The 25,674-nt window shown below is 48.8% G+C and overlaps 10 protein-coding genes across 10 annotated transcripts; 5 read left to right on the forward strand and 5 right to left on the reverse strand.

Moving 5' to 3' along the window:
* Positions 1-14: 14 nt before the first annotated feature.
* Positions 15-2,535, reverse strand: BT62DRAFT_937618 (acyltransferase ChoActase/COT/CPT). Its single transcript, XM_043187361.1, has 8 exons — positions 2,387-2,535; positions 1,822-2,336; positions 1,706-1,768; positions 1,225-1,652; positions 907-1,169; positions 616-849; positions 313-550; positions 15-261 (listed from the first exon to the last, which is right to left on the reverse strand). The coding sequence occupies exons 2-8, from the start codon at positions 2,298-2,300 to the stop codon at positions 92-94; spliced, it is 1,875 nt and encodes a 624-aa protein (XP_043034333.1). The 5' UTR covers positions 2,301-2,336; positions 2,387-2,535; the 3' UTR covers positions 15-91.
* BT62DRAFT_937619 (thioredoxin family protein) lies at positions 2,506-5,087 on the forward strand. The gene is made up of 9 exons (XM_043187362.1): positions 2,506-2,742; positions 2,797-2,875; positions 2,927-3,031; positions 3,087-3,099; positions 3,146-3,220; positions 3,271-3,797; positions 3,854-3,929; positions 3,981-4,751; positions 4,809-5,087. The coding sequence occupies exons 1-9, from the start codon at positions 2,522-2,524 to the stop codon at positions 5,009-5,011; spliced, it is 2,070 nt and encodes a 689-aa protein (XP_043034334.1). The 5' UTR covers positions 2,506-2,521; the 3' UTR covers positions 5,012-5,087.
* Positions 5,088-5,186: 99 nt separating this feature from the next.
* Positions 5,187-7,054, forward strand: BT62DRAFT_956468 (mitochondrial carrier). The gene is made up of 6 exons (XM_043188376.1): positions 5,187-5,374; positions 5,430-5,546; positions 5,602-5,918; positions 5,978-6,146; positions 6,200-6,497; positions 6,551-7,054. The coding sequence occupies exons 1-6, from the start codon at positions 5,332-5,334 to the stop codon at positions 6,591-6,593; spliced, it is 987 nt and encodes a 328-aa protein (XP_043034335.1). The 5' UTR covers positions 5,187-5,331; the 3' UTR covers positions 6,594-7,054.
* Positions 7,055-7,414: 360 nt separating this feature from the next.
* Positions 7,415-8,421, reverse strand: BT62DRAFT_562510 (uncharacterized protein). The gene has a single exon (XM_043181410.1). The coding sequence runs from the start codon at positions 8,106-8,108 to the stop codon at positions 7,587-7,589; it is 522 nt and encodes a 173-aa protein (XP_043034336.1). The 5' UTR covers positions 8,109-8,421; the 3' UTR covers positions 7,415-7,586.
* Positions 8,422-8,803: 382 nt separating this feature from the next.
* Positions 8,804-10,244, reverse strand: BT62DRAFT_909654 (uncharacterized protein; the record flags this gene model as incomplete). The annotated part of the gene is made up of 4 exons (XM_043183751.1): positions 8,804-9,546; positions 9,597-9,872; positions 9,931-10,035; positions 10,097-10,244. 4 exons carry the CDS (start codon positions 10,242-10,244, stop codon positions 8,804-8,806), a joined length of 1,272 nt encoding a protein of 423 aa, XP_043034337.1.
* Positions 10,245-10,822: 578 nt separating this feature from the next.
* Positions 10,823-13,079, forward strand: BT62DRAFT_1080517 (uncharacterized protein). Its single transcript, XM_043179590.1, has 3 exons — positions 10,823-11,386; positions 11,433-11,590; positions 11,747-13,079. Exons 1-3 carry the CDS (start codon positions 10,855-10,857, stop codon positions 12,932-12,934), a joined length of 1,878 nt encoding a protein of 625 aa, XP_043034338.1. The 5' UTR covers positions 10,823-10,854; the 3' UTR covers positions 12,935-13,079.
* Positions 13,080-15,049: 1,970 nt separating this feature from the next.
* BT62DRAFT_909665 (acetyl-CoA synthetase-like protein) lies at positions 15,050-20,728 on the forward strand (the record flags this gene model as incomplete). Its single annotated transcript, XM_043183753.1, has 18 exons — positions 15,050-15,208; positions 15,266-15,320; positions 15,555-15,603; positions 15,664-15,973; positions 16,025-16,148; positions 16,199-16,213; positions 16,265-16,287; positions 16,346-16,369; positions 16,425-16,504; positions 16,556-16,589; positions 16,645-16,774; positions 16,826-16,891; positions 16,945-17,080; positions 17,135-17,158; positions 17,209-17,278; positions 17,327-17,438; positions 17,487-17,590; positions 20,579-20,728. The coding sequence occupies 18 exons, from the start codon at positions 15,050-15,052 to the stop codon at positions 20,726-20,728; spliced, it is 1,665 nt and encodes a 554-aa protein (XP_043034339.1).
* Positions 20,602-22,549, reverse strand: BT62DRAFT_563312 (FAD dependent oxidoreductase). The gene is made up of 2 exons (XM_043181411.1): positions 21,115-22,549; positions 20,602-21,060 (listed from the first exon to the last, which is right to left on the reverse strand). The coding sequence occupies exons 1-2, from the start codon at positions 22,246-22,248 to the stop codon at positions 20,953-20,955; spliced, it is 1,242 nt and encodes a 413-aa protein (XP_043034340.1). The 5' UTR covers positions 22,249-22,549; the 3' UTR covers positions 20,602-20,952.
* BT62DRAFT_997481 (uncharacterized protein) lies at positions 22,068-23,536 on the forward strand. Its single transcript, XM_043190655.1, has 3 exons — positions 22,068-22,516; positions 22,572-22,641; positions 22,691-23,536. Exons 1-3 carry the CDS (start codon positions 22,356-22,358, stop codon positions 23,462-23,464), a joined length of 1,005 nt encoding a protein of 334 aa, XP_043034341.1. The 5' UTR covers positions 22,068-22,355; the 3' UTR covers positions 23,465-23,536.
* On the reverse strand, positions 23,530-25,630 carry BT62DRAFT_975342 (uncharacterized protein). Its single transcript, XM_043189185.1, has 7 exons — positions 25,339-25,630; positions 24,888-25,273; positions 24,765-24,841; positions 24,673-24,711; positions 24,270-24,620; positions 23,838-24,218; positions 23,530-23,786 (listed from the first exon to the last, which is right to left on the reverse strand). Exons 1-7 carry the CDS (start codon positions 25,446-25,448, stop codon positions 23,739-23,741), a joined length of 1,392 nt encoding a protein of 463 aa, XP_043034342.1. The 5' UTR covers positions 25,449-25,630; the 3' UTR covers positions 23,530-23,738.
* Positions 25,631-25,674: the final 44 nt, after the last annotated feature.

The raw sequence follows: 25,674 nt of genomic DNA on the forward strand, positions 1-25,674 counted from the left end.
TCACCCAATAGCAATTTCCACTTGGCTCGGATCAGTTGGCCGAACTTTGAAAACCGAGATACAATTCTTGTTGTAAATTATCTGCTCTTCTCTACAGTTTGCTCTCCAAAGCTTGCGCTTTCTCCATCATGACGCGTGTCTGAGTGGCTGCCTCAGCAAGGTAGTGCTTCAGCTCGGCAGTATTCCTCTTCAAACTAGTAATCGTCCAGCGAATATAGTCATCACCGATCGCGTATGACAGTCCGTACCCATCCGGAACAACTTTGTAGATCACCGTCAGCTGCCGCACTTGACAATTACGTTGGTACATACCTTCGCCGTACCCCCACCCATCAAAGTACGGGCTGCTGAGATTGCTCGTGCTCAGCTCCCAATGGTTGGTCTTTGAGAACGAAGGGTCGTTATAAATTTCAGGCGTCTGCTCGCCTTCCTTGAGAAGTTTCTTTAGCCCAAAGAAGTGTCTGTCGACACCCTGACCATCAGCCGCCCAAGCAGCATATTGTAGGTGCCGCGTAACGGCCGCACGGAACAGGCTCGCGCGATTAGTGTCCTGAACAAATGAATAAAATTTCCTGAATCAAAACCCGCACAAGCGAAACGTGGCAGACAACTTACCGTCTCGTCGGGATCTAGCATGGCCTCAGCCCACTGCTTTGCTTCCGAACTCGAGGAACGAATGACTTCAGTTCGCCCAAGTTGGTACTTTCTCGTCTGAGCACTTTCGTACGTGACACCGGGACGACCGAACATCTTATGAAAGGCGAGCTGTTTCACTAATTGTGCCCACGCATCAGGGGAGGCTTTGAACTTCTTGATGGTATTTTTGCCATAACCTTCATAGTGAAGAACCTAGAACACCGGGTCTGTCAGGGTCAACAGACGACAAAACGAATAGAAACCACGTACGTGGAGATCATGACTTGTAACCAATTCTTCAAACCGCTTCTCAGCTCCTTGAACAAGGATTTTCACTTGGTCGTTAACCTTAAACTGCAATTCCACCGGTTCTGGAAGGTTTTTCCCTGTATCGGCAGATCTAGCTGGCCCGAGGTCGACTTTACCATGTGCCAAAGTTGCCAATATGAACTCGTTCAAGCGCAAGGTCGGGGTTCCGTCCATACACGAGTGCTCCCCCAAAAAACCCGAGCGACCATTGTCGAATACGATCACTGGAGAAAAATGAAATGATGAAACAACAATACTAGAAAACGCGACGCGACTTGCATTGATGTTTATCGTAGAAACGGTTTTTGCCGTCTCCGACCCAGCACGCCCACGATATATCTTCCCTGGTGACAGGCTTCGTGTCATCCAAACAGACGACAATCATAGCGCTCTCAATCTCCTCCAGAGACTTTGCGTTCGTTCCATCGGCAGAGGCGGCTATGAGGTGCGCGCGAGCGTCGGTCCAAAGATCACGGTTGTCAGACGTAAGAGCACCGATAGGGAGACCCGAGGATGAACCGGCTTTCTCTATCACCTTTTCTATCTGGAATTCGAGCTCTGCCGCAGACAACTCTCGGCCGGCGGAGTCAATTAAAGGGACCTTGAAGAACTTATTTTTGCGAACGAAGACGACGTGATTGTGGGCAGCAGGGTCAAATTTGTGGGCAGTATCAGAAGGTTTATTCGGGTATCGGGATGAATGGAATCTGCTGACGCGTCAAGAATGTGCCGATGGCCATCATCATCAATTGGTACTTACAGCCACTTGTAGGACGCCATACAGAGAGGTGCGCCCCGTACTTTTTCGGGTTCTAGCGCACGACTGGGAGAATACGTCTGTTAAGGTTTGATTGATCAGGATAGATATACGCGCACCTTTCCGTCAACTCCCTGAAAGATAACATACTTTTGAGTAAGCTGGCGGATCGCTTGACTGGGTCCCGGCGCAGCTTGTCGTCGAGGTGGACATAGAAGTAGCTGACGAAAACTACGACAGGGTCACGATAACCCATGTATGCGGCATCATTCCACCAATCGATGATCCAGTTGGTGACGTTGGGATCCGTGGCTCTGGCTTCAAGGCGCTTCTGGAGTTGGGCACTGAAAGGCGAAGCGAGAAAGCCCTTGGCGACAGATTCTGTCTGTTTGTATGCGGCTTCTGACACATGGGGACGAACAGTCTCGAGATATTTGTGGACGGTAGATGAAAGGGTAGGGACGGGCAGGCGGGGTAAAGATGCCTGGTAACGTAGCATTGGGTCAGCAGAGGGATCTACAGCGTATCCTGGGGGGGGATCTGTGTTCTTGGAGGATGCAGTGGACTTGAATCCAGCCTTTCCACTGGGTTTAGACATAACTCTTGGTATCAAAGACGCGCACGATATAGTTCGCTGAACAGCTGTCAATTGAAAACATCAAGACTGACAGGACGACGACATACTAAGCGAGAGGTATTTGCTAGGGAGGGCGATATCATGAGGATGGAGGTCGAGCGTCGGGAATAGTGGCTGTGCCCGAATGCTGACCACCAGCGATCGTCAGGGGCTTCTAGGAGGAGGGGGGCGCTCCCTATTATATGCCTGCGCCTAGGGACTCCGGGTTCCGCTTGCTTCCGTACCCGGCCCTCCACTCACTCCACGTGGCGGATGCCGTCGGGATCATATGGCTGTGCATCACTGACGCGTCTCTCGTTCTGTACCCTATGCAACCTGTAAAATTATATGTATACGATCTCAGCAAGGGGATGGCGGGGCAGCTCTCCCGCCAGCTAACCGGCAAGCAGATTGATGGCATCTGGTGCGGTGCATATTATACTGGACCCAGAGCCGTAAATTCAACCCGTTCTCACAGGCATACCTCCATTGTAGTCTTTGGCAGAGAAGTATTCTACGGCCAAGGCATAAACACGACTGCCCCTGGTCGCTCGCACGTAAGTAGGCCCAGCAGTATGTATCTATTCCCCAATTCTGACGATTCACAGCATGGTTCGCCCTTACACATAATAGACCTAGGCGAGACTGCCATAGATGAAGACACCTTCGTAGAATACATACAAGACATGCGTGATCATTACACCGCGGATAAAGTAAGTCACGCTTTGCACTCTGCCTGGTACTCTTCCCCATCTCGTTTTATTGTAGTACCATCTACTAGGTTAGCCCACCACAGTTCCCCGACTATCCTCTAACGGCTGCCTTAGATTTTAATTGCAACTCGTTTACCAACGATGTCGCGGGCTTCCTCACTGGGAATTCCATTCCTGACTGGATCAAAGGTCACTTCTTCTCCTTCCCGATTCACCGGTCATTGACTGCCTGGACATAGATCTGCCAACGGACTTCCTTTCCACTCCGTTTGGACAAGCCCTACGGCCCACCATCGATTCCATGTACCGTCGTCCCACACCCGGTGCCACGCCTGCTCCTACTCCGCTTACTTCGGCCCAAGCGCCTGACCCGGCTCTCGCTGCGTCGATTCTCCAGTCCGTTGCAGAACAAGCCCAGCGTAGCGCAGGTCCTTCGACTGCCCGAGCTTCTACGTCCCTTCCTGCCACAGAATCCTTAGCCGCGCCGCTGCATCCATGCACCAACTCGGCTTCGTTTCGTAATCTACTCCGCACCCACCGCGCCGTCGTAGCCAACTTCTCCAATATAGCGACCTGCATGCCGTGTCGTATGATCGCTCCAATCTATGAGGATCTTGCCAGAAACAAGGGCATAAGGGTGGGCAATAACGGCGTCGGTGCTGCCTTCACCAAGATAGATATGAGCACACCGATGGGGAACCAGTTGGCGTCGGAATGGGGCGTCAGAGTCATGCCAACTTTTATCTTCTTCTTGGATGGCAAAAAGGTATGTTTTTCGTAGCATCCATTGTGTCACGACTTGCGACTTAAAATTGTGCACAGGTACATGAAATGAAGGGCGCAGACGAGAAAGAGCTTAGAACACAAATTGATTTACTTATTTTCCAAGCATATCCTCGTGAGTATTCTCCCTGATTCATTAACCATCTATTCAATAACTGTCATTTAGCTCACCCTCATACATCGCTCTCGCTTCCTGCTGTTCAGGCACTGTCCCTGAATCCCATCTTATTCACACAAGTTCCCTCCTTGGATACCGTCAGCACCAAATTCGCATCTTTTATTGACGCCACACCATGGCCATCCAACTCGCCACAATCACAGGAGCAAGTAAAGGCTTCAATTGCGGGCACAATAGTACCATACCTCAAGTCTAGATTTGCATCAAAGGCCAACACAACAAGCAAATCACCTCTTCCATCTGCTACGCCGGTCTTGATCAACATGTGGATAACAATAACAGCAGCTTTGGCATCCGTACTGTCCCCCGAATCACTCTTCCCCCTAGTTGATATGTGGCGCCTTGGCTTCCTCGATCCAGTTGTTGGGACCTGGTGCGCGACGAACCCCCTAGACCCCATTCCCATATTTTTATCAAAAGCTACAAACTCGTCCCCGCGTAATTACACCTTGACGGTGATACGCATGCTTTCAAACGCTTTCTCCACGCCTCTTCTCGCGCAGAGATTGCTGATCGGCGCTAACAAGGCCAGCCTCACGGCTTTCCTGATACCGTCACTATTGCATGAAGATGCGACGGTGCGGACTTCTGCCGCAAGCCTGGCCTTCAATGCCTCCGCGTTTGTGCAGAAGGGCCGAATCGACAAGGTGAGAAGCGGTGGCAGGACATTGGCGGAGGACGAGGATGAAGATTGGGAGGTGGAAATGGTCAGCGCAATCATTGAGATGCTAGGAAGGGAAAAGGAAAATGAAGATGTTGGTATGTACATTCATTGGTTCTGACTATGTAAGTGCTTTTCTGACGCTGTTCCGCTAGTGCATCGGCTGACCGCATCCCTGGCGTGTTTGTTACGAGTATCCCCGTTCTATGAAAATCAGCTGGTTTCATTACTTGAAGTTCTTCAGGCCCGTGATGTGCTGAGGAGCAAGCTCGAAAAAGCAGGTTGTGGGCCAGACGGTGTCAAGAAGGCTGAGGTTCGTAAATTGGTTGAAGAAGTGGCCACGAAGTTGTGTCCGTAGTATGAACTTCTATTGTAATGGCAGTACTTTGAGATATTGTAGTGAATTTACTTGATGCGAACTTGGCGAAGATTAGGAGATTTACGGGTTCACGCACGCAAAGCAAACGCGGCCGCGGGTAAGCAGGTAAATCATCTGATGAGTCAAGGGAAATAACCGAAAATAACACCCGCCGGCCGAACCCGATAGCGAACCCGATGGTCCGAACGCTCTGGTCATCATCCAGCTAACCATTGCTCTCTACGGCGTCCTGCGACGAGCACCACGACGACTGCAAGACAACACACCCTAAGGACCCCGCGCACCGGCGGGGCAGAGATATGCAGTCAAGTCAGGCAAAATGGACCGCAAACAGCATGATCGGTGCGTCCCTTCCCTGCTATTCCAGGCTTTTTTGTCGTTGACCTCCAGCCCTTAGCTGGTGCCGGTGGTGGTCTCATTGCGAGCGTTGCTACATGTCCGCTCGACGTTATTAAGACCAAGTTGCAGGCGCAGAGAGCGGTGCAGGGACAGGCGTCCTATCAGGGTATATTCGGTGCGTTCTGATGATTCGCTTCGTGGCGATTTTGGCTCACGTTGCGGCGTATCAGCGACGGTCAGAACTATATGGATTCATGATGGCTTCCGTGGATTCTATCGAGGACTTGGTCCGACAATACTGGGTTATCTCCCGACTTGGGCTATCTACTTTGCGGTGTACGATGGAATCAAGAGTGCGTTTGGGGAGGTGCCTTTGGGACTTCCGACTCAACCTCACGAGCGGTTGTATCCTGCGGCTCAACCCAAGGGATACCAGCCTGTGATGCGCGAACATCCCTGGTCATTGCACATCTTGTCGGCAATGTGTGCTGGTGCAACGAGCACCATTTGTACGAACCCTCTATGGGTAATCAAGACGCGATTCATGGTGCGGCATCTCATATATTAGTCTCCGCGTGTACTGAACATACTTCGTTGCTTGCTTAGACTCAGTCTCGTGACGAAGTCAGATACCGCCATACGGTTGATGCTGCACTTACGATTTATCGGACAGAAGGACTGCGAGCATTCTACCGCGGCCTTCTCCCGAGCCTTCTCGGGATAGCACACGTCGCCGTACAGTTTCCGCTATATGAGCAACTGAAAGTTTGGGCTCGTGAGTACCCCTGCATCCTCGATTCTAATTGCTCTCATCGTCCATTCCTCTAGAACGAGATTCGGAGGAAGCGTTGTCGGGCCGAGCGATATTGCTCTGTTCCGCGGCTGCTAAAATGACTGCGTCCATCGCGACTTACCCTCATGAGGTTGTGCGAACTCGACTACAAACCCAACGGCGGCCGTTAGCGGATGATTTCTCATCTGATGGAATGATTAAGAAATACCCCAGAGGCGGGATTATCTATATGACACAGAAACTTATTCGGAAGGAGGGATGGACGGCCTTGTATAGAGGTCTGTCTATCAATCTCCTCCGCACTGTCCCAAACAGTGCTGTTACTATGTTGACGTGCGTCTCGTTTCCTTCTTCTCTGGTTGTCTCCACTGACATAATTTTTACAGGTATGAGCTTTTGATGAGACAATTGACATCACGGACGCCCTGAAGTAGCTTTGCCGTTGATTAGTATACAGGTAACAGATCCTTTTATGGATGACAGCATATACAGGATGGTTACGAGATAGTTGCTTAGATCGAGCAGTTTATATCAGTCTGGGACTGTGAAGATTTTACAGCTCATTCGACTTGCACTGACTATGTATATTAGTACAATACCTGCGCATCCCTGTCGCCATTTTTCTCATTTCGCTCTCGTGCAACTTTACTCTGATACAATACAATAATGCTATAGACTACCTTCGTTTCCAAGTCCGAACTTTAATGTGTATAGAAGAAGGCGGAGCGAACAAATTAATTTGCATCACATAACATAACGGTAGGTCTGCCTTGAAGTCTACAGAATGCTGACGCACGTCGAAAAGGTCCAACATCTATAAGAATGGAAGCTTGAACGTAACTGGCAAAGATGGGCTCCAGATGCATGAGTGTGGAGTTAGGAAATGTATGGTTACATGTCACTCGCAACGTTGCCGGGCACAACTAATTGAACCATTAGTAGGAATTGAGGAGCATCCAAAAGTATCCATCGAGAACGACACACCAAAAGTGGACCTGCTTCACATGACGGAGTTCAACGGGTGCACAGCAATGAGACAATTCACATTCGCAGCAGGGGAATCACGCGGTCATATATGAGCCATTTGTACGGCCGAGCATTTACAGCCAGAAATCCGCAAATCCGCGCGCCTACTAGACTCAGCCTCCCGACAATGCTAATTCGTATCCCGAAAAGACGGTGTATGTACTTCTCCGGGTAGTAGTATGAACGGAACCAAGTTGGACAGAGAACCAGAGCTTCCCGAGTGCAGGTTGCCAAAGCTGAATTTAAATAGCGCTCCTCGAGATGGTCTACTAAAGGAGCATTCACGGGTCACCCCGAGAACACCGAAGTCGGTTTGGGTGATTCATATACAAAGCACTCTCAGCAGAGCAACAAGAGTGCCAGATGAGGTTAGGAGGTGTAGCACTCGTCCCAGTTTTATTTCTGGAACGAGCCTTTCCGGAAAGATCCTGTCGTTAAAGCGGCTACAGTGTAATCCAGTTCCTCATAATAGACACAAGTTATCGCGATCCATGCCAAAGCGCTAAAAGCCACGAGGTGAACCCGGATCTGAAAGACGGTTCTCCACAAACAAGCACAAGGTCTTTGTGTAATATTCACGCATGAAATTTTCGGACATGCAGCGAAAAGGGCACCCTCAGAAATTTTAACCGAGACATGCACAAGAAGATCGAACGCACAAATGAAGAGTGGTATCTGCGCCGGAGAGTCGGGTAGCGGTGATAATGCACTGCGGACAGCGGCCCCGAAATCCCCCGGCGCTCCGCACGCGATACCCGACACAGACATCTGGTATCCAACCATCGATTCACCAAAGTAACTCAAGCCAAAAAAACGGGTAACACTGCGCGCGAACAAATAATGGACAGAGCGCCCCCGCCCATACGACCATCGCATTTCATATCCTACAAATATTTCCTCGGTTGAAAGACGCCACATCACACTGAAACGGGGTGGTACTTGAAGGCCCTCGAATACCGCTTTGGAAATAACGGGGCATAATATGAAGGAAGGTGAGGACCGTGCGTCATAAGAAGCCAACCCGCCTACGCGATTTCCGTGCAGGATGTTCGCAAGACAAATGTCACTTGGTGATCAATGCAATCATACATGATTTCATAGCGTTGGCAAAAGTATGGGTATACCGTTGAGACTTTGCTGGCAGAAGGGGAAAAAAAAAGGGGGTGGGGGGAGGGGGGGGGGGAAAAAACCAAAAGGAGTGGACGCATTCAGCGAAAATAGGATGAGATGTATGAAATGAAGTAGAAAGTGATATGATGGTAATGGCACACAAAGAAAACACAATGCATGAATAAGGGGTAATAATTCGGCTTGGGGAAACAAGTCCGGTGAGAAAGAGAAGTACGTATAAACACGGCACAAAGAGTAACTAATGAAGGACCAAGAGGTGCCGGGATTGGATATGAAGGGTGTGCGGATGAGGGGGTACATTGTTGACGTCGATGGTGAGAACATATGATAATAAAGTCAGAAAGTTGGGCACTAACGGAGGTGAAGATGCGAATATGAAGCTACAAATAACCCATGAGAACAGACCAAGAAATGACAGACGATATAGGGACAGACGCGAGGAGATGCAAGAAAGTACGACAGTAAAGAATGGTTCCGTGCTGTCAGTGTGGATTGTCCTGCACGGTGTCACCACTGTCACTCATCGTCTCCACTCGCACGCCTCTTGATGAGCTTACGCTCCGTATGTCACGTCCCTCGTCAGCTAGTTCCCTATTCAGCAGTTCGCCCTGTCTGTCATTATTTCCAGGACTGTCCCCCTCTTCTACGGCCACGTCCATGAAGTCAGGCTTCCGCAGCGCTTTCCTGAAAGCATCCGCCATTATTGCTGCATCTGCGCCGGAAAACGGACCTGCATCGCCTGCGCTTCCTGACACCGTTGATGCCCCATCGGGCGATACTATGCTCGGAGCACGTTGCCCGTGCCCGACAGAACTTTGTGGTTCGCCCGCAGCGGCGGCCAGGAGAGGCGAACCAGGAGAATTGCCTACATGCGCCATCATCGGTGATGAAGAGCCCATAGAGTTTCGGTTGGATTCGAGTTCGGCGTTACGCCGGCGTATCCGTCGGAGGATGAAAAATGCGAGTATGCATGATGTGGCGATGGCGAGGAAGCCCAGAACGACAATGACGGCGATGGCCCAGTGTGGGAAGTTGGAGTCGCTTGCACCAGACTGGACATTGCCATTGCCACTGACACTGCTTGAGCTCCCACTGCCAGACTCAGACGCTGATGAAGCTGTCGATGTACTGGTATATGAGGATGATGATCTCGTTGATGAGGTTGATGATGATGTGGAGGACGTCGAGGACAGTGTCGCAAGAACGGAGTCGGCATACGTCGTTTCTATCATAAACTAAGGCGGAGGAATGACAGTCATAAGTATAAGAACTCACGAACGGCAGTAAAGTGAGTTTGGGTCAATTCTGAGCCATCCAACTCTGTATCGTTCCGCGTAACGACCCAGTAAAAGGTGTATGTTAGATTTGAGCCACTCCAATCCTCGCCTGCAGTTCCAAACCATGTGTCGTTCACTTGAGCAGTGAGGGAACCGGCTTGATTCCTGGGGTTCGTTTGATTGGGGAAGAAAAGCAGCTGCTCTCGAGAATCTGCACGGAAAAGATAGACATTGACTTCATTCGTCTGAGTGAATTCGGGGAGACCAGAGTTCCCTGAAAAAGACATTGAGAATGGATATATATGGACACTGCTAAAAAAGAGAACACGTACAGACGAAGGTCGACCATTGATGCTGAGGAAAAACGGAATCTGCTGTAGGAAAACACGAAATGACATCGTTGCCAGAGTTAACCTCGCAATTGTATTCGGCTTCCTCTAAGAAAGATGGATAAGTGAACTACATGCGAATGAACAAGGAGCAGGTGTGACGACGCACCGACTTGGTCTTGGTCAACAATCTGCCGAGCATTCAAGGGCATTAGCTCGTGTATTCGACGTCGTTTTGGTGCGCGAGAATGAGAAGAACCCGCATCGGCTGGTGTCTGCGTAGGCCAGGGCGAATTTTCAGAGGGAGATGGAGACATTGAAGGACAAATTCTAGAGAAAAGCAAAGAATTATGAGGAAAAGTAGGATCTATATCGCATTATCCAGGGAGAAGGGGAGGAGAATGGGTACTTGCACTAGGCAAGTGGACGGCGACGACGACGAGCAGCGAAGAGTCCAAGACAGGTCACGACTGTTACGGGTCGTCACGACCGAGCCCACGCTCTCACGGATGATACAATATTTACCGTGACCCCCGGTCACCCTCCCCTGCGTATGTAAGCGCAGCCATTTTTATTTCACAGCGACAACCGCGACATCAGATGGACGTGATTGATACATATCTATTGCCCATTGCCCTATTACTGCTACGTAGTACAACCAAACGGTACTCGGTATCCCGTATATACCAGTGCTCTATTCACAGTACCTCAGAATAGCATGTTGATAGCATGAGAAACGTGGAGCCTCGTGGTGCCCTCGGTGCGGAACACATAACGAGCTAGGCTAAATTTGGCAAATAAATTATTAAAATTTAATTTTGAATGTGCAGGGTCTTCGGCACGTGATCGGACCGTGATTCTGCGGTATGATGTCAATCATCATGTTCCCCTTTGCCTCCGTCCGCCACAACGCCAGTCAGGATCACCATGTACCGTAACCTCCTAGCACATCTCTCAAGGCCTACGACCTCCCTGCCTTTCGAGACCGTTCAGGCTGCTCTTGCTCACCATCTTGCTCATCTTTCACCACTGCCGGCACCGTTGGCCGCAACTGCTGTCTCGTCACCGCTCTTTCTGTCGCATCCGCTCACCCTTGCCAAGCTCGACGCGCTCTCGACGGCTTTCCGACATGCACTGCATATCAAATTTGACCTGCTTAAACGCGATGCCGAACAAAGGTCCGCCGTCTTTTCGCGAGCCGTGAGAACCCGTCTCGCTTTGTGGGTCGATGCTCTTATTAAAGGCCTGCAAGGTGGGCAACCCATCATGAGGCTCGCTTGTTCAACGGGTGTAATATTGGGGATAAATGATGTAAAACTTGCATGCCAGGGACTTGTCGAGAATGAAGTCGTGTTGTCATTAGCCGAGGTTATGGACCTTTTCAAGCATGACACGTTCTCCCTTCCCTCACCGAGCGGTGCCGGGGAATGGGAGAAGGAATTTCAGCCCCAGGGAGATCGTGAGTGCACTTTCTTGTCGTGTTCTCACACTCACTCTCTCTCTAGTAGACCTGTTATCTATCGCATTGATACTTTCTTCGCGCTCCCTGCCTCTAATCTCGGAAGAGAAGCTTAAAGCTCTTCCTTTGGAAATACTGTTGCAGCTGTTGACGTCGACAATATCGAGCGCTTTCCTTGCTGGAAAGTTCCTCTCCTCGCCACTGGTATGTCATTCTTACTCGTCTCGTTACTGCCGACACCCATGGGGAATGCAAAATTATTTTACAAAAATGAGAGGAACGGTTCTACACTTTTTTCATATATATGGGCATTGGCAGTGCACGTCTACCAATTATTTACCCCATTTTTAATTTAAACAGCCCGAATCTCCATTAATGGCCTCCATCGCACCACTCTCAAAATTATCGAGTCTTGCCCATTCCCTCCTTTTGGACTCGCGGCCGAAGGATGGTCTAATGACCGCACAAGCCACACTCATGACACTGCGTGAACTTTGTGCCCACGTTGAAGCGGATTACCGTACATGTAAACAGGAACCCGAATCCATAGCATCGGCCTGGTCGACGCTGAAAACTCTCCTTTTCTCAACAATTATGATCGCTGAATCTGTTCTTTCTTCTATCATATATGTGCCTCCAACTTTGACGACGACTACCATTGCCCTGACATCCCTGTTCGCGCTCTCCCACCTAGCATTCGTGATACAACGATTTGGTGGTATCACTGCCTCTGGAAATGGATTCAAGGAGTTGAAACAGACTGTCTATCTGGCGTTGGATATCATCGCCAGCCAAGGCGATGGAGAGGGAGAGAGGTTTGTATACGAGCTACGAGACCGGAATACTAAGTCCCAGGATACAGAAGAGTTTGTCCTTGCGAAGAAGGCCTTTGTGCTGGCATGTGTCGAGCAGTTGATTCCAGTGCTCAGCCCAGAGTGTATAGAGCGGGACGTATGGTCACTCTGCGAGCCTCACCTCTCCGCACCAAGCCATCGAGAAACTTACGAGTCGGCGCATTCAGTCGTGCTCGCTATGTTGAGCAACAATAAGAACGTTGTCGAACGTATGGTGCCATTCTACACAGAGTGTCTAATTGACAATTCAGGCGATGGCGGCCTAGACACGCACCAATTGTGTTTGGCCTTCTCGACACTCGTCCGGTGCGCGTGTGAGAGTGGGGATTCTGCGCTGGGATGGTTCCCGGTTGATTCTCTTATCCGTGAGATCGAGGGGACTCGGACAGATGAGAAAAAGGGCAAGAGGCTGAGACTCGGGTTGATATCGTGCGTGTCCGCTGTCCGAGGCGTGCCGATGCTTGAGAGAATTTTGGTGGAGGTTAGACGCGTTTTAGGTGGGAGCAAGGGAAAGAGCACCGGGCCACCTGTGAGTGCCAGTGACCGCATGGAGGAGGTTGAAAGGCTGGCAGAGGAGATTGTTCATCGTGTGGGAGGTGTCGATGGTGAGAAGGAGTTTGTCATCCGGTGGTGGAGTGAGCATAGGGCAACTTTGGCCGGAGATAGGGAAGATACCGAGTCGGCTCGGTTGTGACTTTTCTGTATTTGTGATCATCAACATTTGAAGAAGGGTATGATATTTCTGGTTGCTGTTCTGTCGGCTCTCGGACCTACACGTGTTTGATTCCAGCTGCAGCTGTCCACGTTCCCACTTGAGGTATTCTTTACCATGTTGTCGTACTTGAATGTTGAATGTTGAATGTCCAGCGATTACCTCAAGTGAACTTATTCTGTGCATGAGGTCGTGTCACAAGGCATTTCTTTGGCCTTCATACTTTATGCCTCTCTTCAATCCGAACAAAGGTCATATTCGCTGAGGTTGAACTTGAATGCTGTTTGCTTGATGAAGACAGGGCTTCGTCCCCTCCGCGGAACTATTGTTTACCATGGATGTGGGTGTCTTCTAGTCTGAGAACATACCCACTTGTGATCTCAGCTGCCATCGACCTTGTTTGGTCTCAATTGGCTTATCACGTTGTCGCGTTCTCATCATCTGTTACGGATACAATGCTAAAACCGGAGTATTTCAGATGGCGGTACTGAACAGTTGGCCACCAAGCATCTTCACCCGTTTTCGAGCGGGTCATTTTGGCGCTACGATGACGTTGAATGAGTGCCCGAGGCCGATGATATATATAAACGTGTCTGCATCTTTTTTGTCAGACCTACATAGGTTAGAGTAACTGTCAGTGGCAAGCATAACTTTATGATTGTTCGTGTAGTTGAAACTTGGGCATTATTCGGCACTTTTATTGGTTATATGACTTGCATCACGTCCGTCGACTGGAGCGCTTGGTCCCCCACTGGAGCTTAGTTTCTTACACATCACAGGATGCTGTATGAACGTGATTCTACAGATGATTCTACACCGGGATCACAGCTCGGATTGACCTCGATGAACTTCTCTATCTAAGCTCATAACTCTCGTTACAAAGATACCGGTCACCGCTTCACGTCACCTATCGATTTTCGATTTGCCTTTTTAACTCATAATGGCCCTGGGTACTCATGGGTGCGTTTCCTGAATCTTTCCCTTTTCTTCCATTAACTGGCCGACAGTCGCTCATGCAATGACGTTCACATTGACTCCTACTTGCATCTGAAGGCGTGCGACTTGAAAAGGTACTGATCTACGCGGTCCGGGGATTGGCGTTGGCGGTGATCTCGCATAACCTGTTGCGCTTCCGCACTGAGCACCACTGCTTATTGCCACTTTCCACATGAACCGACCGTGCGTAAACTGAAGAGTTATCGGGACGAAGACCGTTCACACAATTCGTTCAACCTTCGCAAGTGACGATCCTCATCATTGAACGACTCTTTCATAGATTGCGGAGCAAGAACCATACTTCATCCAACTTCATCCCTTGATAATCCATTGTAAGTGTATCTTCAATCTTGTCCCCAACACTGGGGTTCGGAGCTATCCAGCTGCATATCGATATATTCATCGAAGGCCCGAAGCTCGATAATATTTGCAATGGCCATGAGGAGAGAAGCGTCTGATACTTTTTTGATTAATAGGCCGGATCCCCTTGCAGAATAAATATTGTCACAGCACCCACATAGGTTACCTTGCTACCAAGTTTAATCCAGCGTCGAGTCTGGTATGTGCAGGTGATTCGAGCCCTGTTGCCATAGAGTACTAATATTTAATCTTCTATCAGATCCTTTAGCATCAGATAGAGTAAGCATATGTATCTGACGAGCTCCGACCTATCCAGCAATCGTTCCTGGCTTTTTGATCAGAAATGATTGAATGCCGGACCGGCTAAAATTCGAACGCCGGGTCTTGGCTAGTAGGACCAGAAGCCGACATGCCCATCAGTATTTCGAAACGGTGACTGCATTCCGCTGGTATTTAGATCCAGACCAGAGCCAGCATCTCGCTCCATTGCTTCTTCCGTCAGTCGGATTGAGTAGCTTGCAGGGGTAAAGATATCTGAGAAGTATATCCAACGGCGCTCGGATCCATTACGAAGAATCCACCTTACTACCAAACTCTCCAATCACCCCTCGCTTTGCAGGCCCTTAGCGCGATCCGGTACCCCCGATCCAAGCAAAAAGGATGTGAGGTGCAATATAAATTTCCAGTCGGCGCCAATAGCTCCTGTCGCCCTTTCTTCCTTTCCGTCTCCTGTTCTTATATATGGCGTCGACAGCGCTCTCGGAGACTCTCTTCACTATTCCTGATAATTTATCTGTCTCCCAGTTTATGTTGGACTACCAACATCCTTTACGACCCCAACGAGGTGATACACCATGTTTTACAGACGATGATTCAGGTCAGATCGTCAGCTTCGACCAAGTAAGTGTCGTGTCCTTGTCCTTGTTGTCCTTGTAATTACCTCTGACCATGACTCAGGTGAAGCTCCGTACTCAACTATTGGCTGCCGCATTGAATACCAGGTATAACGTTTGTCAGTTTTCTGTCTAGTGACGTTGTTTGCTGGACTGAACGTCACAAACTACGCGTAGCCGACACCGATGTCGGTAAGTTGTGATCCTCATAGATGCCTTTCTGGAAGATGTACTTATCAACAGTTGCCTGATCTCCAGTTCTGATTTGCAGTCCCAATCATGTCGGTCAGTACCATTTGGCCCGTCCTTGTCGGTCAACGCCAGTCACGATGGCTAATACTTCAAACACTTAGACTACGCTGTTGCGACTTGGTCGGTCCATCAGATCGGTGGTGTTGTCACGTAAGGCTCCCGTTTCGTTTTGATAGAGTGCTACACCGTTCTCAAGCAGTCCATATGTAGTCCGGCCAACCCTGGCTTGACGCCGGACGAACTATGTTATCAGCTTCAGATCACCAAAGCTTCTTTCATCATAGTCCATTCAGCTGCGGTAATTACCGCACAAACGGCTGCTCGGAAATTCAAGTTTCCCCCGACACGAATCATCTTACTCGATGATTGTGAACATTATGACTTATACAGTGTCCCTGAACTAATATCGGAGGCCCTGGCTAATCACTACTCGTTTTCTCCGAAGGCATTGAGGCCAGGGGAGGGAATTACTAAATTGGCTCTATTAATGCTCAGTAGTGGAACGACCGGAAAGCCAAAGGTGAAACGTCTATGTTCCTACGTACTTATCGTGGCTGATGCAAAGAGTTAGGCTGTTAAAATCCCACACCGCGCTATCATTGCTAATTTAGTTCAGCTAGCAATACATCACCAGGTGTACAAGTATCCTATAGGACAACGCCGGGGATTCAGGTGTGGGGATACTTTACTTGGAGGTATGCCGAAATTACTCTCCTAGGCTGTTCATATTGCTTACTATCGCCAGTGCTACCTTTCTTTCGTAAGAAGCGTATTGACCGAGACGAAACGCCTTGATATTAACACCGCTTAGATGTCGCCGGTTTTCTTCTATCTGTAAGCATTTCACTCTGCCGCTATGTATGGGCTGAAACACTGAAACGTAAGCGTGCAGATGCATTTCTCAGTGTTTTGTGGGGTAAGGAGGCTGTAGCCCGGTCACTATACTGCTGAGACTAACGCAAATGTCATAGATGTCCGTAATCGTTGTTGGCCGATACGATTTCGTCAATATGCTGCGAAGTATCGTTCGCTATCGAATAACTGATTTAGTGTCCGTCAACCATGTTCAATATCTCTGCATGCCGCTAACGACCTCTTGCAGAATTGTTCCCCCGCAAGCTGTTGCACTATGCAAGGTGGGAAAAGCGGTCAGTATTTCGTCCGTGCACCAAGTACTGATTCGCAGAAAAGCATTCAGCGGCGAAATCTTACGACATGTCGACTGTAAAATGTGTAATCGTTGGTGCTGCTCCCATGACCAAGGAGGTTAACGCCCTTCTTTTCGACATATTTCCCTTTGCTCAAATCGGGCAGGCATATGGTTAATTGGCTCCGAGATATCAGGAGTTTCCGCTAATATATTTATGTTAAGGTACCACCGAGACACCTGCCGTGCTTGCCAATGTCTCTTTTGAGCAGCAGAGAGGTCCAGTCGGGAGTAAGGTGCTCTATTACTCGTCCCAAATCCTATTTTCGACATTTGTCTCACAGGCGCGGGAAAGCTTCTACCAGGTGTTGAAGCGCGCGTCGTGAAATTCGACGGTACTTTTGCACGCCCTGGAGAGCCCGGAGAACTGGAAGTCCGATGCCCTAATATGTCTCTCGGTTATCTGGACAACGAAGAAGCGTACGTAGAACTGCCCCTTTACATTCGTTTCCCGGGATGAAATGTCAGATGAAGCACTCTGGAAACCTTCCGTGATGGGTATGTGAATCGATACAGTTATAAATTATTCAAGGTAGTAAATTTTCCAGATGGCTACGTACAGGTGACGAAGTTATATTAACGAAGGACCGAGAGGTCTTTATCGTTGACCGCATAAAGGTGTGACATCATTTCAGCCTTCTCGAATGCTATTGATCAATAAAGCAGGAATTCATCAAAGTAAATGGTTATCAAGTCGCGCCTGCGGAGCTGGAAGGCTGTCTATTAGACCATCCAGATGTGATTGAATCGTGTGTCATTGGTGTCCCTCATGATTACTGTAGGTCTGGTTATTCTTTCCAGGATATCATAGTTCAATGTCTTCTAGGTGGAGAAGTTCCGTTGGCCTTTGTTGCGTTGTCGTCGGATGCGAACAAGCTTATTCGACAGAATCCATCTGCCTCCAGAGCTATCAAGCAATCTATACTACAGGTGAACTGTTTGTCAATATTTTCAGCGTGGGCACAAGTTAACGAGACACGGTGCAGCACGTCACAAGAAACAAAGTCAGGTATAAGCACCTCATTGATGTCAGATTCGTTTCTAGTATTCCCAAGACTGCCAGTGGGAAAATCCTCCGAAGACAATTCCGCGAGCAGTCAAAGGCTTTATGTCATGTTCCTACGGCGAAGTTATGAACAGTTACCCAAGTGGAGAGGTTGTAACTTGATTTATGTTGAGTCGGACCGGTACGATAGTGCGGGCGACGTGGAGAAATGTGTAATAATAAACGCCGTTCTCTTTAACGGCCCGGGTTCCCTTGCATCTCACAGGACCATACACCGGAGATCAACACGACAACACTAGATAGCTGGAGAGCGACATCACGGAACTCAATCATGACTGAGATACGCACTCCTGTTGGATTGCCTGCGGTTCCCGATAATCTTTCTATTCCACAATTTTTTCTCGATGTCCATCCCCATGTAGCCAGGCCAATACAAAAGGAGAAAACGCCATGGTTGGTCGAAAATACCAGTGGACAGGCAATATACTTAGATGAGGCAAGTACATAGATCGAAATTCGAATATACAATGCAAACGACGATGTTTATTTATTAGATTCGTTCACGCACAAGAGCTCTTGCTAATGGATTGAAGCATCAGTATTGTATCGGTGCGAAAAAAAGTTCCCCGTACATACCATGCGGCTCATCAAATAGATCATACCCATCTGCAGGCGAGGATGATGTTGGTACGGCATTTTTCTCAGTCTTTGAGGATTGTGCCCGATTCAATCCATCATGGTAGTACTTATCTTCAGTCGCAATCACATCGGTGCGCCCCTCTCGATTCTTGGATGATGTCGTACTGATAAGCTCGTTATTAAAGACTACCCTATGGTCATATGGGCGGTTCATAGAATTGGTGGCATTATATCCGGGGCCAATCCCGACTACACCGCCCAAGAGCTAAAATACCAGCTCGAGATCAGTAAAGCAGTCCTTATCATTACACATCCGGATGCACTTGACATCGCGGTATCAGCAGCTGAGGCTTATGGAGCTCTGCTCGACCGGATCGTACTGCTTAGCGGGAATATTGAATCCAAACCTACCAAACCCTCTTATGTCAATCTGGATGACTTGGTGGCGCTGGGCCTATTAAGGCCACTTACCTACATTGAACCAGAGATAAACGGAAAGACAAAACTTGCTTTTCTGAGTTTTTCCTCAGGTACGATATCCCCATTCTTTCTTCGGCAATGATGTTAACTACGTGTGTTGGAAAACTTTACAGGCACAACGGGAAAACCAAAGGTCGGACATGATACGATATCAACGCAATGAAAGTTGACTTCTCAGTACCCATTAGGCTGTCGCGATACCGCATTTCTCAGTGATAACGAATGTTATACAAATGGCTGTCCATAACAGAATTAGCGAGGAATTCACCTCATGGGAGAATAGAAGATACAGACCAGGTGATATTGCGATGTGTAGTGAGTATCAGTCTCCAGAAGTCCAGAGCATGGGTTCCAACGTCTCTAAATGCTCTTAGTACTCCCGTTATACCGTAAGTGCAAAGTCAACTGCGTTTCAAGTTATTCAATTTTTTTGTAGATATTTATGGCTTGGTTTTGAATGTAAGGTTCAGTCATCATCCTGCGTTCGTCTGACATTGTCCAACTAGCTGCATTTCATCTTGTTTTGTGGAGTAAGTGGGGCCAATAGTCTATTTGGAAGTTAGCTCCTCGGACTCACGATATACCATGGGCAGATGTCTGTGGTGATCGTTCCCAAATATTCCTTCATTGGGATGTTGGACAGTATCATCCGTCATAGAGTAACACACTTGATGTAAGAGTCTCCTCCTCGGGTGCTAACTGACGCCGGCACGTAATTTTCCCCTAGGCTTGTTCCGCCTCAAGTTGTCCTGTTATGCAAAGTCAGCCACTCATGTTCTCATAGAACAATCGTCACTTACGAAGCCTCTCTCAGCATCCCGTGGTAAAACAGTACAAAGCGAAACTGCAAATGGTTAGAATGATTATGGTTGGAGCAGCACCGCTATCGGGGGAAGTGAACCAGCAGCTATTCCAACTGCTCCCCGATGCCCATATTGGCCAGTCCTATGGTATCTCTTTGTTCCAAATTACATGCGTGTTATCGACAAATTATCGCATATACTAGGCATGACCGAGACTTGTACAGCGACATCCTCATGGCCGGTTACTCATAGACGTGGAACATCCGGAAGTAAGGTGTTCCACATTCATGTCGTGACTATTGTTCATAAAAATTTCAGGCGGAGGACAGTTACTTCCTGGTGTGATTGCGAGGGTCATAAAATCGGATGGTTCTCTCGCCAATTACAACGACCCGGGTGAGTTGGTCACTTGGTCGCCGTCGAACGCGTTGCGGTACCAGAATGATGCACAAGCGCGAGTGCAGTTTAAATAAATCCATCCTCTTTGAGGAAGCTAAATAAAGCAATGAACCAGATCTGAGGATACATTTATCGATGGAGGATGGGTACGCACCGGCGATGTAGTGAAAGTTGATAAAAACGCCGAAGTCTGGATTTTGGATCGTATGAAGGTTTGCGAAACGTTTGTTCCGGGATGCCACCCCAACCTCCGGCATTGACATCTTTTGTAGGAGATTATGAAAGTCAGAGGCTTTCAGGTAGCGCCGGCAGAGCTCGAAGGATGCATTCTAGATCATCCAGATGTCTCCGATGCTTGTGTGGTCGGAGTTCCAGACGAATACAGTCTGGCTTCTACTCTCTGCCATGGTTTTGTGTGACTAACGTTCTCTGTAGGCGGAGAAGTTCCGCTCGCATTTGTCGTCCTCACAGAAGAGGCGAGTTCTAAGGTTCTAGAACAAGGCCCACAGATCAAAGATTCCATAATCAAGGTATATTTTCTACCATTTTGGTACTCGCGAATATTTGGGATTTGACGCTAGTCATTCAAAGCATGTCGCCTCAAATAAGGTCAACTACAAGCACCTCAAGGGCGGAGTTGAGTTTATTTCGGAGATACCAAAGAATCCTAGCGGAAAGCTGCTCAGACGTGTGTTGCGTCAGTATGCTAAGTCGCTGAGAAAAAGGGAAGCCAAGATGTAATGCTGCATACCTTCTGATCGCGGTCCCACATTATCTGGGGGATTTATGCGTTTACATTTGAAGATTGGACGAAGAACGCCGGATCTGTTACAAAAAATGCACTTTAATCTAGTTGATATGAAGTCCCGCGTGAGCGCATTGTGCAACGAACGAGTGTTTTAAACGTACGAGAGTCAAATTGAGGCGATAACAAACAGTACATATACATGTAATACAGGCCTGGATTAAGAGAATCTCGAGGGGTCCAGTTTCTTCAAATTTCCGCATCGGATCTTGCCATCCATAACGAGCTGACTGATAGCTTTAGCAGTACCCGGAGCATTGCAGATCCCCTAGTAATAAAGCATTCATAAAAAGTAATAGAAAGGAAGAAGCGAAGGACTTGCCCAGCATGTATGGCCAGCCGCGATGAATAGACCATTAGCGATCTTAGTTGCGGCCCCAACGAGGGGATCGCTGTTGTACTTGACAATCGGAAGGAAACAAGCTTGTCGCTTGTCCACCGTCCCCTCACTTAGCTCCTTAGAAATAAAACTGACGTGCTTGCGAATGCTTTCACATGCAGCCTCGTCTACTTGTACGTCGTCTACAGTCTCGGGAAGCGCAGAATCGTCACCCGGACCACAGGCGTATACTTCGTTATCTGGTCGAGCATAGAGCTCCGGGGTAACTCTCTTCACGTTCTTGCCGGCCTGTTGTAGCGTAATTTCTGTGAACAAGGCATATGGCGTAATGATGGTGCCGGGAGTGGCCCGAATTGTGATACTGTGCGCTCGTGTTCCGGTGATGGGAAGTCCAGGGACAAGTGAAGGCGACCAGGCTCCGGCGCAGAGGATAATATCACTTGCATGTATTTCGACCTGCTCCTGGGTTCCCAGTTTGGTGTAAACCACTCCAGTGACTTGTCCATCCAGTTGTTTGATAGAAGTGACCTTTCCGGAAACAAATTCGACGCCTTTTTCTTTGGCGAGATCCAACATGCTCGTCGTGAACTGATACGGGTGTACCTGGGCCGTTTCTCCTGTGGCAGCCATGGGTGAATACGAATCGGTGAGGCTATCTCTGACCCAAAGCAAATCGTCCGGAAGGCCTTTAGACTTGCGATCCCATTCAGAAATGTCGGGATTCAGTCCAAGTGTCTTTTCCAAGCTTTTCCTTTTCCCGCCTTTGCCCACACCGGATCCGCTCCCCTCGCCCAAAAGTGCTCTACCTTCCCAACTGCCAGTTTCAACGTATCTCCAGCCCCATCGTTCCTTTCCGTTGTGCTTCTTCGCGAGCTTGACGTGTTCGGCGAAGGATACATCCACCAATTCCTTCGGATAAGCCCACTGAGCTACCAAACCGCCTGCTTTTCCAGAGGCGCCTTGAGCAGGACCATTGATTGAGGCTTCAATAACGCGGACCGTAGTAGAAGGTGAGAAAGAAGGATGGCGAGAGAGGTAATAGGCCGTCGAGCATCCAATTATTCCTGCGCCAATGATGACGATACTGCGCCTCGGAGGAGTATCCGTGGAGGTCATGGTCCAATAAGGTAGAGTTCGGTGATGCGGTCCGCCGTCCGTACTTTCTGGAAATCAGTCACTACCTTCGTGACAGCGTGACCCAGATTTCTTCATTGGCTCCATTGATGCCGCTGGATGGGCACTCGTTTCTTGTCTCCCAAGGATGGTCTGGCAAGGGGACGGGGCTGAGGCAAGGCGCAATAACGCGGCCAGTTATAGTCAATCAGAAAAAGACGCTTTCAGGTATAGGGAAAGACCGCGACGAAGCCTTTCCGTTCTGGGATCAGTAAGAATACATTATTTTTCGACGTAACTTGGGCTGACGACGCCCGCACATATAGCTTGTTCTCAGCCGCAGCCAAATCTCTTCAAGTCAAAATATCTAGTGATGATGACGAGGAGGGCAAGACTGTGAGGTCGCATGTTCACTTTATTGACATCGTGCTCATATCATGCCCAGAGCATATCTACTGAAGCTACCCTAACGCTAAAACGAACCACGACCGGGATACTATGTAATCGAAGACCTCCGGGTGGAACATTGGTCTCCTCATCTGGAACAGATACGCTGGATTCCGTCCTCATGCCGCGACTCAGTTTATTGGCAATGGCGAAACGCGAAGCGGCCAAGCGCGGTCTTTATGCTAGATTCTTCCGAGGCCCCATCTTAGGTCCCGATATCATTCTCTCCAAGCCGGAGGAAGACGTGGAAGCAGAACCCACATTGTTGTCCCAGAAATCGAAAGAGACCGATGCGGACATACAAACAGAGAAGAAAAGGAAAAGAGGTGATGAGGAAAAGGAGAAGATGGGTTGCAAAGAGGATGCCGAGGGGAGAAGACAGAGAAGACTACGGAAAGCCGAAAAGAAAACTGCGAAATTAGCGAGGGACGAGAAGCGTGAGAGGAAATGTCGGAAGCTAGAGAAACGGGCTGATGGTGATGTCACAAAGGAGGAATGGAAGAGATTAAGGAAAGAGTTGAGGGCATTGGAGAGAGAAGAGTCGCAGGCGGTACTTAACAGGGATGGAGATATGGAAGAGGATGACGAAGATAAACGCAAGAAGCCGAAGAAATCAAACCAGCTGGAGGAAGCGGAGGCTTTAGAGAAGAAAGGAAAAAGACGACTGAAAATGCGAGAGTCCGATGATACTCTGGATGTCGCCGACAATGCAGGTCGATCTGACAAGGTCCGAGCGGGTAAGAAGCGGAAACGAAAAGAATCTTCGCTGTAAATCTGTCATTTCGTTTACCATAGTCTTGTGCAATCGTTTGTTTTACAGTAATGGATTATATTTGACACATTTATTACTACAAGGTTCCGAATTAAGACCTGACGGTCGAAGAGCAATCTGAACTGAAAGGGAAGAACGTTGAACAGGTGATAGATTTCTAAAACAATACTGGTACTAGACAAGAAAAAACATGCGTGCGTGAGGAGAAAGATGGACGTGAGTTGCAAATGACAAAGGAAGATCGAGACATCAGAAAACATTTCATGAACGCGGATTAGATACCTGCGCCCCTCCAAGCACTTTGCAGAGCGATGCGGCGGGCCTACAGTAAAATGAGATACTACATCCAAAGCAATAAGATATGAATGCTAACCTGATCAAGCGTGATAGAGTCTTCTCTCAACTCGACCTTTTGTCTGCCATCGTCATCGTCATCATCATCGTCATCAAAGACTCCACGTCCGCGCCCAGTTCGCATTCCACCAAACGCTGCTTTCCCACCAGCCAGCGAGAAAGGCGTTGACGCCACTGCTGTGCCGAAGACACTGGCGTTTGCTGGAGCGCCAAATGCAGCGAAATCGGTGACCACCTTGCGTGGCGGAGAGCCCGTCGTGAACCCCTTGGAGGAGGGTGATGTGGAAGGCGACCTAAGTGGAGAGCGTGGGGGTGTTGCCGGGGTATACGAAGCATAGCTGCCTCTCGCTAAATTTCCGCGGGCCTGAAGATATTTATCTGTGAAACGAGTGCCATTCACCTTGAAAACCCATCATGAGCAACGATCGTCTAACAACAGATGAAAACCTACCTTCTTCAATAGCGGACGAGCTTCTGCCAGCGAAGGAGCGTCTGAGAACACAGCAACATTATGCCGGGACTCTTCTGACTCCTTGTAGATGCTCTCTATAACCACCTTCTTCGTGCTTTCGTTTCGCAGTAGCAGCTTTTCATGCAGTTCCCTAGCGACATCATCGACGCTCTCGTTATTACCAATGATCCGCTGAGCAACAGCATGCCCCACTTCGCGCACTAATCTCTCCATGTCGAGGTTTTCGAGAACACTTCCGACGATGGCATGAGAGAGCAGGTCCGCTGTTGTCAACGGTAACATCAACCCCGAGGTGATATTAGTTATTGCTTTGTAGAAGTCGGTCGCATACTATGAGGTCCCACCTGAGGATCAGTGGGGAGACGTGCGCAAGGTTACTCACCTGATATCCGCTTAGAGCAGGTTCACAAGCAACAAAAAACTAAAGAGGCTTAACAAAAAGAAAAACGTGTTTGGGATCAGAGGATAACATACCAGAGTAATTCCGCGACTAGCCATCATGCGTGCGACAACAAGGGGATCGTTCCCATCTGGCGACCCTTCATCGAAGCCTTAAGGAACATGAGCATTGATTAAAAATGATTGGATGGATCCTACCATCTCCGTACTCCCCAATGCCATGAGGAGGGGCGTCAGCAATGAGAACAACCATCTTACTCGCGTTCTCCCTCCATTCCATATTGAGAGCCTCGACCATAGCAGCGGTCACAGCTTCCGGTCCGTCCCCACCTCCGGAAGCATACAAGCCAGAAAGGTTCTTGTGCACCTTGCTAATATCAGAGGAGAACCCAAAGTTCCTGACTATGTATGTGTGGTCCTGTGGAGGATGGTCCCGGAACGCTACCAAGCCCACCCGAAGGTCCTCTAGCGCTTGCAGTCGTCCAGACTCATAGATGGCGCCACAAATTTGCTCGATATTCTTGGTAGCAGAAGAGATGTAACTTCCCTGGCTCCCAGTACAATCTTGCACGAATACCAAGTCCCTGCGGTAAGAAGAGAGGCCATTAAATAACGAAGGGGAGAACGAAAGAAGAAAAGACAGACTCACAGCATTTTCCTATGAGGATCCAAGCCATTTATCTGCTGGTAATGAAATGAATCGCCTTGAGGTTGCGACAAAGAAACGGGAATCGACTCGAAAATCATGTCCTCATCCATGGTGATGACACTCAATAGTTCAAGATTGACAATGAAACGAAAGGGCGTTGGTTCGTTCGAGTTCAGAAAGAGGCCACACCTTCAGAAATACTGAAGTGAGTAGTAGAACGTCAGAAAGAGGCCGTCACAACAACAATGAGGAAAATCGCTTGTTGAACCTGAAAGTGTATAATCAGAGACGGATCTTATGCCAATTCTGGGTGACAATGCTGTGACCCGTTGCCTC

This window comes from Guyanagaster necrorhizus, assembly GCF_019112545.1.
Source record: "Guyanagaster necrorhizus MCA 3950 unplaced genomic scaffold BT62scaffold_44, whole genome shotgun sequence".
Lineage (NCBI taxonomy): Eukaryota > Fungi > Basidiomycota > Agaricomycetes > Agaricales > Physalacriaceae > Guyanagaster > Guyanagaster necrorhizus.

Bases quoted from the DNA above. Each gene is read 5' to 3' on its own strand.
- BT62DRAFT_937619 (XM_043187362.1), top strand. From the start codon at position 2,522: ATGCCTGCGCCTAGGGACTCCGGGTTCCGCTTGCTTCCGTACCCGGCC. The intron at 2,743-2,796 runs GTGCGGTGCATA...CCGTTCTCACAG, and splicing joins AAGCAGATTGATGGCATCTG to GCATACCTCCATTGTAGTCT. The intron at 3,221-3,270 runs GTCACTTCTTCT...GCCTGGACATAG, and splicing joins CATTCCTGACTGGATCAAAG to ATCTGCCAACGGACTTCCTT.
- BT62DRAFT_997481 (XM_043190655.1), top strand. From the start codon at position 22,356: ATGCCGCTGGATGGGCACTCGTTTCTTGTCTCCCAAGGATGGTCTGGC. The intron at 22,517-22,571 runs GTAAGAATACAT...CCGCACATATAG, and splicing joins GCCTTTCCGTTCTGGGATCA to CTTGTTCTCAGCCGCAGCCA. The intron at 22,642-22,690 runs GTGAGGTCGCAT...TATCATGCCCAG, and splicing joins ATGACGAGGAGGGCAAGACT to AGCATATCTACTGAAGCTAC.
- BT62DRAFT_1080517 (XM_043179590.1), top strand. From the start codon at position 10,855: ATGTACCGTAACCTCCTAGCACATCTCTCAAGGCCTACGACCTCCCTG. The intron at 11,387-11,432 runs GTGAGTGCACTT...CTCTCTCTCTAG, and splicing joins ATTTCAGCCCCAGGGAGATC to TAGACCTGTTATCTATCGCA. The intron at 11,591-11,746 runs GTATGTCATTCT...TAATTTAAACAG, and splicing joins AGTTCCTCTCCTCGCCACTG to CCCGAATCTCCATTAATGGC.
- BT62DRAFT_563312 (XM_043181411.1), bottom strand. From the start codon at position 22,248: ATGACCTCCACGGATACTCCTCCGAGGCGCAGTATCGTCATCATTGGC. The intron at 21,061-21,114 runs GCAAGTCCTTCG...CTTTATTACTAG, and splicing joins CGGCTGGCCATACATGCTGG to GGGATCTGCAATGCTCCGGG.
- BT62DRAFT_956468 (XM_043188376.1), top strand. From the start codon at position 5,332: ATGCAGTCAAGTCAGGCAAAATGGACCGCAAACAGCATGATCG. The intron at 5,919-5,977 runs GTGCGGCATCTC...TTGCTTGCTTAG, and splicing joins TAATCAAGACGCGATTCATG to ACTCAGTCTCGTGACGAAGT. The intron at 6,147-6,199 runs GTGAGTACCCCT...CCATTCCTCTAG, and splicing joins GCAACTGAAAGTTTGGGCTC to AACGAGATTCGGAGGAAGCG.
- BT62DRAFT_562510 (XM_043181410.1), bottom strand. From the start codon at position 8,108: ATGTGGCGTCTTTCAACCGAGGAAATATTTGTAGGATATGAAATGCGA.
- BT62DRAFT_975342 (XM_043189185.1), bottom strand. From the start codon at position 25,448: ATGGATGAGGACATGATTTTCGAGTCGATTCCCGTTTCTTTGTCGCAA. The intron at 25,274-25,338 runs GTGAGTCTGTCT...TTCTTACCGCAG, and splicing joins GATCCTCATAGGAAAATGCT to GGACTTGGTATTCGTGCAAG. The intron at 24,712-24,764 runs GTATGTTATCCT...AAGCCTCTTTAG, and splicing joins CTAGTCGCGGAATTACTCTG to TTTTTTGTTGCTTGTGAACC.
- BT62DRAFT_937618 (XM_043187361.1), bottom strand. From the start codon at position 2,300: ATGTCTAAACCCAGTGGAAAGGCTGGATTCAAGTCCACTGCATCCTCC. The intron at 551-615 runs GTAAGTTGTCTG...TCATTTGTTCAG, and splicing joins TGCTAGATCCCGACGAGACG to GACACTAATCGCGCGAGCCT. The intron at 262-312 runs GTATGTACCAAC...TGATCTACAAAG, and splicing joins TGGGTGGGGGTACGGCGAAG to TTGTTCCGGATGGGTACGGA.